The 9,079-nt window shown below is 33.2% G+C and overlaps 1 protein-coding gene across 1 annotated transcript in view; it reads right to left on the reverse strand.

Moving 5' to 3' along the window:
• LOC111698169 (uncharacterized) overlaps positions 1 to 5,267 on the reverse strand; it is a 10,066-nt gene extending 4,799 nt beyond the window's left edge. The window contains exons 1-3 of the mRNA XM_023468426.1: positions 5,183 to 5,267; positions 4,285 to 4,323; positions 3,862 to 3,921 (exon numbers count right to left, since the gene is read on the reverse strand). Of these exons, the coding sequence (XP_023324194.1) occupies positions 3,862 to 3,921; positions 4,285 to 4,323; positions 5,183 to 5,196 (113 nt within the window). The 5' untranslated portion in view covers positions 5,197 to 5,267. The remainder of the gene's footprint in view (positions 1 to 3,861; positions 3,922 to 4,284; positions 4,324 to 5,182) is intronic.
• Between the last annotated feature and the right edge of the window lie 3,812 nt (positions 5,268 to 9,079).

A 9,079-nucleotide genomic window follows, 5' to 3' on the forward strand; every position in this document is an offset into this window, starting at 1 on the left:
TCCTCCTAAACCCCCCTTTTTAGGGTATCATGTTAGGGAATATTTCCAGAGGATAGGGAAAATTTCTAGATTCAGGGAGTTTAACATTTCTAAACTTAAATTTAAAATTTTCAGAAAAAAATCTAAATTTTCGTACATTTCCAAAATTCTGATTTCTGATTCTTTCTCTGTCTATGTTAGTCTTAGTAGATCACAACCTGATATTTCAAACAGTGGTCTCAAGAAAATATGAAAAGGGGTGTGGTTAGAAAATGTTCACCTGGTACACCTTTAGGGCGTTCCCCTGCTGTTGTCTGGGCGGACCAAACCATGTTAGAGTGGGGGCGGGGAATCCATGATGGGCAGAACATCTAGAAAATAACATAATGTTAGGGTTAACTGTAATTATATGTACATGGATATTATTGAATCAAATTTAAATGCAAAATGTCAAAAAGAAAATATAAGTTAAAATTTTCTCAAAATTAAAAAGAAAACATTTCTAACCTTAAGTCGACAGTATCTCCCTCGACAGTGTTGATCAGTCCTTCTTCTATACTACCTCCTTCTATACTCATCTAGACAATCATGCAATCATTCAATTAATTAGTCAACTAATCAATCATTTCAACAGTTTTAATCAGCACGTCTTCAACACCACCACATGCTATACAATCAATCAATCAATCAACGGACTTAATCAGTTCTTCTTTAGTCAAGGAAATCACTCATTCAATCAATCAATCAATCGACAGTTTTAATCAGTAAGTCTTCAACACCTCCGCCTTCTATACTCATTCATACTTATTCAGTTAATAAATCAATCAATCAACAGACTTAATCAAATCTTCTTTTATCAAGTCAATCACTCATTCAATCAATCAATCATTTGATAGATTAATTAATTAATCAATCAATCAAAAGTGTTGAATACCCGTCTTTAATAATACCTCCTCCCATATTTATCTATTCATGCGATCAAAAACTCATTTAATTAATTAACCAATCAATTAATTAATCAATCAGTCAACCAGTTTATCAATTACTATATGAAATCAGAAATTGCAACTTCCATAATTTGGACAGTAAGCAAACTTGTTTGGTTGGATATGTTAGCAAACTTGTTTGGTTGGATATGTGAGCAAACTTGTTTGGTTGGATATGTAAGCAAACTTGTTTGGTTGGATATGTGAGCAAACTTGATTTGGTTGGATATGTGAGAAAACTTGTTTGGTTGGATATGTGAGCAAACTTGTTTGGTTGGATATGTAAGCAAACTTGTTTGGTTGGATATGTGAGCAAACTTGCTTGATTGGATATGTAAAGAAACTTGTTTGGTTGGATGTGTAAGCAAACTTCTTTGGTTGGATATGTATACAAACTTGTTTGGTTGGATATGTAAGAAAATTTGCTTTGTTGGATATGTAAACAAACTTGTTTGGTTGGATATGTAAACAAACTTGTTTGGTTGGACAGTAAAGCAAACTTGTTTGGTTGGATATGTGAGCACACTTGTTTTGGTTTGATATGTATGCAAGCTTGTTTTGTTGGATATGTAAACAAGCTTGTTTGGATGGATATGTATAATCAAACTTATTTGCTTAAATATGGAAGCAAACTTGTTTGGTTGGATATGGAAGCAAACTTGTTTGGTTGGATATGGAAGAAAACTTGTTTGGTTGGATATGGAAGCAATCTTGTTTGGTTGAATATGTAATCAAATTTGATGGCTGCATATGCAATGATTTCAAAGCTTAACATTATTATTAATAACTCTTTATGATACAAGTTTTGTTTAAAAACATGCAAGAATTCAATCTGAAAAAGGAATTGACGCTTTGCCACAAAACAATTTTCTAATCAAATTTCTAATGAAAATGATGCAAATGTAATGCTATATCTTGTAATGTAATTTAAACCTGTTTAAATCTTTAAATGGATTAGCATAAAATAAGTATTTAGATCTTAAAAAATTTTCTAATCCCTATATCTTTTCAACCCAAATTCGTAGACCTTAAATTTTGTATACTATGAATTCTGTTAGATTAAAAATAATCTATGTTTGAAATATCAAAAGTGTACACCTTTAGGTTGCAAAGATACAGGGATTAAAAAATGGAAATCTGTGGCAATCACTCAATTTTTTTTATATTGAATGGATACGTTTATGGTTAAACTAGAATACATGAACAACATCACTTAATTGTACTTTGCAGTTTGTGTGCTCTTACATTTTATGTCACTAAGATGGGTGAGACAAAGGAATTGAGTCTTTGTCACAAACTCCGATTTTCAAATCATTTTATCTTTCCAACCGAATGTAGTAGTAGACCTTTGATATTTAAAACTATGAATTCTATTAGGTCAAATAATCTAAGTGTGAAATATCAAAGGTTTACAAAACAAAGTTGCAAAGATATAAAGATTACAAAAATTTGAGTTTGTGGCAAATACTCAATTCGTTAACCCCCTTTTCCCATTCTCCTCCTCTTTTATAAAATCTGATACCTGTAATTTGGATTCAATTCCGACGTTTAAATGAATAAACTTTTTCTTCGCGTCAAAATTTTGCAAATCATTCACTGTAAATTCATGAATTTATTGGATTTGTATTAGGTTATTTGATACAAATATAGAATTAATTAAGATAAAGTGTGATGCTTTTAAACTAAAAGCTTTTTATAAAAAGGCAATTTGCAACACATCATAAATCGTGATTTAAAAATTCTGAAATGTTCATGAAATTTCCTAAACACATCCAGTTTCCATGATCCTCGGGTTTAACCTAAACAGAAATTTCTTTGTAAGCTTTTATAATTTTGAATACTTTGTTTATGGGGAGTTTAGCTTTATAATTTTCCAAAGGTTCTTTTAACCAAATGGAAAATTTATGTACGAATTATTAACGGATATGATAAGGGAAAACGTCAGTCGGGATAGGTTGGGAGAAAGCTCTCAATTGGGAAAAAGCTCAAAATTCTAAATTTGGAAAATTTGGGAATGAAAAAAAGTTAAACAAGCTGAATGGCTGGACCGATTGGTCTGAAATTTTTTTGTGGACACTCAGGGGTGGTCGGGGGGTGTTATAGGGTGAAAAAAATTTGACATTTAAAAATAAATCCAAATTTTTTTTCCACGGGCAACGCTAGTAAACTATCAACGATGCATTCAAAATAAATTGCCGAAAATATTTAGCTTTTCGAATTTTTTTAAATTTCTTTTTATTGCTTTTGAAATCGGGAAATATTCTCGACAATCTGCTCAGAACACAATTAGAGAAGCTTATTTTTTTCATGCTGAGAAGTTTTGTTAACGGTTTCAGATCGGTTTCAGATCGGTTTCAGAACGGTTTCAGCTCTCTGCAACTGAGAAACGAAGAATAACCAGTTATCTAGATTGAATATTTTTTTTAAGTTGTAATCTATATATAAATTTGGCTTGTTTGTCTGTCTGTTTGTTTGTCTGTTTGTTTGTCCGATCATAACTCAGGAACCCCTGGACCGATTTGCCACAAATTTTGGTTGAGAACTCGGGAGGCCCACGGGAATGTTCTTAAATTGGTTTTTAAATTCTAAGTTGAGTGGGTCGACTTTAATAGCGAAAATTTGGTTTCCAGGTAATATCGTTCAAGTGCGGGTAAACGGCGGGAGTGACTTTTATCAACCTTGTTAGCGCTGGGTTCCCAAGTTAGATTAAACATAAAGAAACACTTTATAATTGAACTTCCGATTTCCGTGTTAAAATCATTTACTTTGACAATTGTTCTTATCGTTATGCTATTTGTCTTTTTAATTTTCATAATTTCATCTGTCTTCCCACCCGTGTTCCCATGATAAAGTTTTTCTTTACAATAAAAATCATGATATGTTTTTAACAATTTACCTGTAGGATAATGTTCTAGTGTAATGTGTTATTCCCTCTAGACTCTGCATTACCATACAACTAAAATAAAAACAATATTGTAATACAGTGATAAGCATAAAATAGTTAGACGACTGTTAAACTCAAGTTTTGACTTTAAATAGTCCATTAAACATGAGACACAGTAAGTGAGCAGTGTAAACAGACCTTTTTTTAGTTAATAAGTGATTAGATAAGTTACCAGTAAAACTAATTACTTTTTAACACCATAAAATACAGTTTATTTTACACTTATTATTAAAATATCGTCTTCTTGTTCCACAGTTTTCTGGTTCTCACTGTATAAGAATTTTTACCATATTATTTTTGTACATTTTACATTTAACTTTTGTATATTAGACTGTTCAATAAAAATTTCTACTTTAAAAGTTAAAGTAAATTTACCTAATTGTTCTGTTGTTATCGTCTAAACTTGGAATATATCTGGGGAAAAAACACTTTTTTCAAAACTTTGGAAAAAACTTTTTTTACAATCATAGGGTGGATATAATGAATAAAAAAAAGTTTGAGGAAAGGAAAAAGGGGGGGAGGGTAGAAATAATATAGAAAAAAAAACAAGTTGAAACGGTTTATGCTATACTCTGCAGTTTTTACGTTTTTCTTTATCAAACCAAATCAACAAGACTATTTTAAATTGCAGTAAATAATATAGAAGTCTCAAAGTATACAAAATTCTTGGTTTTTGGTTAAAAACAAAGGTTTTTCGAAAAGTAAAGATACGGGCATTGATCAGATTATTATTTATTTGCATCAATTTAAAGCTGATTTGATGACAAATCTTATTTGTTTAAAAAACAATGGAGTGATATTTGACGCAGTAAAACGGTCAACAAGGTGCCCAATGCCCAATTTCTACGACTAATAACGAGTGACACCTTTATAACGCGAGTAAACCGCGTAATTTTTTCACAAGAGCTGGTGCGTATCTCACAGTGATCCAAAAGTTCCAAGATCTCAAGCCAATATTTATAAGAATCTTGCTGAATACTTAAAAAAACTAAAGCTTAAAATAGGTTCTAAAATGAATAAACTAGTGTGTGTTAGTAGGTTAAAATAAAAAACAAGGCGTTGTGACGCTTTGAATTCGACCCTGTCTTAAAGAATGATGCAACTTTTGAGAGTAGTCAGGATTTTTGTGATACTTGGAACATTCTTTTGATAAGACGCTTGTTGATATTAGTAAATTAGTAAGTAAGTTAGTAAGTAAGTAAGTTAGTAAGTAAGTTAGTAAGTAATTATTTATTTATGAATTATATAAAAGTAATGATGAAGAAAAGTGTCCCTGACTCTCTGCATAACAGATCCAGTGTAAGAACCAGGATCCCGCTCTGTGGACGCCTAAATATAATCATCTAATTAGGGAATATTTCTCTAAATAGTTCCCTAAATGATTCACAATCAGTTGTCTTTACCAAATATATATATTCAAATAATCTATGGCAAGATGCTATTTATGCTATAAATAAACTAGTATTGAGATTTGAGACCTGGATCATATTTCGAGCAAATATTTTACTAATTTCATCATATTTCATCAAATCATTTAGAAACTTCATTTTTAGATTAACATCAAAATTTTAGAAATTTTACTAGTTTCTAGTTTATAGTTTCTTGTTTCTAGTTTCCAGTTTCCCGTTTCTTGTTTCTTGTTTCTAGTTTTTAGTTTCTAGTTTCTATTTTTTAGTTTCTAGTTTCTAGTTTCTAGTTTCCAGTTTCTAGTTTCTAGTTTCTAGTTTCTAGTTTCTAGTTTCTAATTTCAAGTTTCTAGTTTCTAGTTTCTAAATTTCTAGTTTCTAGTTTCTAGTTTCTAGTTTCTAGTTTCTAGTTTCCAGTTTCTAGTTTCTAGTTTTTAGTTTCTAGTTTCAAGTTTCTAGATTCTAGTTTCTAGTTTCTAGTTTCTAGTTTCTAGTTTCTAGTTTCGAGTATCTGGTTTCTAGTTTCTAGTTTCTGGTTTCTAGTTTCTAGTTTCTAGTTTCTAGTTTCTAGTTTCTAGTTTCTAGTTTCTAGTTTCTAGTTTCTAGTTTCTAGTTTTTAAAGATCTGGAATATTTAACCTGTCTCCTTGTATTCTCTATATATTTTCAATATGTCAAATCTGAATNTTTCTAGTTTCTAGTTTCTAGTTTCTAGTTTCTAGTTTCTAGTTTCTAATTTCTAGTTTCTAGTTCTAGTTTCTAGTTTCTAGTTTCTAGTTTCTAGGTTGTAGTTTTCAGTTTTCAGTTTTTTAATTTCGAAATCGGAATTTGAAAAATTAAAAGTAATTTTGTTAAACTCGAACCAGCGCGGCGTGAGTTAAAACAGTGTACAATATCCACTGTACAGTAGATATATATATAAATGAGAAATGCATTTGATAAATGATCAGAAGTTAAAGCAAAAACTGAAGCTGGCTGGCAAACAGACCAAACCAAACCTTGATGCATCACTACAGTTGTACTTTCATGCACCCTGCAGTTGCACTCTTTTCGTACTTTCATGCACCCTGCAATCTTTTCGTAATTTCATGCACCCTGCAATCTTTTCGTAATTTCATGCACCCTGCACTCTTTTTGTATTTTCATGCACCCTGCACTCTTTTCGCAATTCCATGCACACTGCACTCACTTCATACTTTCATGCACCCTGCACTCACTTCGTACTTTCATGCACCCTGCACTCATTTCGCACTTGCATGTACCCTGCACTCACTTCGCACTTGCATGCACCCTGCACTCGCTTTGTACTTTCATGCACCCATCACTTTTTTCGTACTTTCCTGCACTCTAAACTCTTTTCGTATTTTAATGCACCCTGCACTCACTTCATACTTTCATGCACCCTGCACTCTTTTCGTATTTTCATGCACCCTGCACTCACTTCTCATGTGCATGCACCCTGCACTCACTTCGTACTTTCATGCACCCTGCACTCACTATGTACTTTCATGCACCCTGCATTCACTTCGCACTTGCATGCACCCTACACTCACTTCGCACTTGCACGCACCCCGCACTCGCTTTGTACTTTCATGCACCCTGCATTTTTTTCATATTTTCATGCACCCTTTAATCACTTCGTGCTTTCTTGCACCCTGCACTCACTTTGTGCTTTCTTGCATCCTGCACTCACTTCGTGCTTTCATGCACCCTGCGATCACTTTGTACTTTCATGCACCCTGCACTCACTTTGTGCTTTCTTGCACCCTGCACTAACTTTGTACTTTCATGCACCCTGCGCTCACGTTGTACTTTCATGCACCCTGCACTTACTTCGTACTTTCATGCACCCTGCACTCACATCGTGCTTTCATGCACCCTGCACTCACTTCGTACTTTCATGCACCCTGCACTCACTTCGTACTTTTATGCACCCTGCAATCACTTCGTACTTTATCATGAGGTACAGTATAAGTGGAAAAGATTTTAAATAAAAAACAAAGCAAGCGTTCTGTATTTGTTTGTTACAACATGATGAATCGTATTCAAAATATTTGAGTGTTAAGTGAACACTTGGCGCAGATTCTAGTTTTCTAATTTGTATATCCTCGCAACCTGATTTTGTAGACCTTTTATATTTCAAGTCTGTGAATTGTACAACATAGATAAGTTGATCAAAATTTGCAATATCAAAGGTTTACATCATCAAGATATAGGGATTAGAAAATTATAGATTTAAGTATTCAGAGTCTTAAATCTGAAATACAATTTTAAGTGGAACCAACCATATTTGAGCCGTGGCTCAAATTCGTTAAATTCGGCCTCAGTTCCTTTATAAGGCGGAATTTTAAGGCAATGTTAGGTAAACCTTAAAACCCTTATCTCAGTAACAATGGCGAAAAACTTGCCTGTATATACAAATATCACTGGATATACAATTGTATGAAATGTCAGGCATTTTATTTAAAGTAATTAATTAGATTAAATTATCAAGACAAGAAACCCTAAATACTCAGGTATAAAGGTTGTGTAAAAGTACTTGTATGTTTATAATAAAAGACCGAATACAAGTAAAAAGTACATTTACCAGGATTTTTTATTTTCCTATAATATTTGTTTTCATAATATTAGAATTTAGAAACCTGAGGGGTTGGACTGTGAAAGATTGGTAATTTAGGAAGGTAAAGAAGGAAGGAACGTTACTGAAGGATGGGAAGGTATTGAAGGATGAGAATGTATTTAAAAATGGGAAGGTATTGGAGGATGGGAAGGTATTGAAGGATGGGAGTGTATTTAAAGATGGGAAGGTATTGGAGGATGGGAAGGTATTGAAGGATGGGAATGTATTTAAAGATAGGAAGGTATTGGAGGATGGGAATGTATTTAAAGATGGCAATCTATTGAAATATGGGAAGGCATAAAAAATGGGAAGGAACTGAAAGCTGGGAATGTATTGATGGGAAGGTATTGAAGGATGGGAATGTATCTAAAGATGGGAAGGTATTGAAATATGGGAAGGTATTGCAATATGGGAAGGAACTGAAAGCTAAGAATGTATTGATGGGAAGGTATTGAAGGATGGGAATGTATTTAAAGATGGGAAGGTATTGAAATATGGGAAGGAACTGAAGGATGGGAATGTATTATTAGGCAGGTATTGAAGAATGGGAAAGTATTTAAGGATGGGAATGTATTGCTGGGAAGGTATTGAAGGAGGGGAATGTATTAAAGGATGGGAATGAATAGAAGGATGGGAATTTATTGAAGGATGGGAATGAATAGAAGGATGGGAATGTATTGAAGGATGGAAATGTATTGATAGGAAGGTATTGAAGGAGGGGAATGTATTTAAGGATGGGAATGTATTAAAATATGGGAAGGAACTGAAGGCTGGGAATGTATTGCTGGGACGGTATTGAAGAATGGGAATGCATTGAAATATGGAAAAGTCCGAAGGATGGGAATGTATTGCTGGGAAGGTATTGAAGGATGGGAATGTATTGAAGGATGGGAAGGTATTGATGGATGGGAAGGTTTTGAAGGATGGGAAGGTATTGAATAATGGGAATGGACAAGGAATCGTCAACCTTCAAATTTGTTAAAAATGGTGAGCTTAAAAAAGTATCTTCATCTTGCAAAATTTAAGACGTCTGCTTGCGAACAAATCCGATAGGTCAAGCCTGTCTCATTCGTCTCATTGTAAATGAGAATACACATAGTACTATGTACAGTAAAATATAACAAATGGAGATATACAACCCCCCC

This window comes from Eurytemora carolleeae, unplaced genomic scaffold, assembly GCF_000591075.1.
Source record: "Eurytemora carolleeae unplaced genomic scaffold, Eaff_2.0 scaffold21, whole genome shotgun sequence".
NCBI lineage: Eukaryota > Metazoa > Arthropoda > Copepoda > Calanoida > Temoridae > Eurytemora > Eurytemora carolleeae.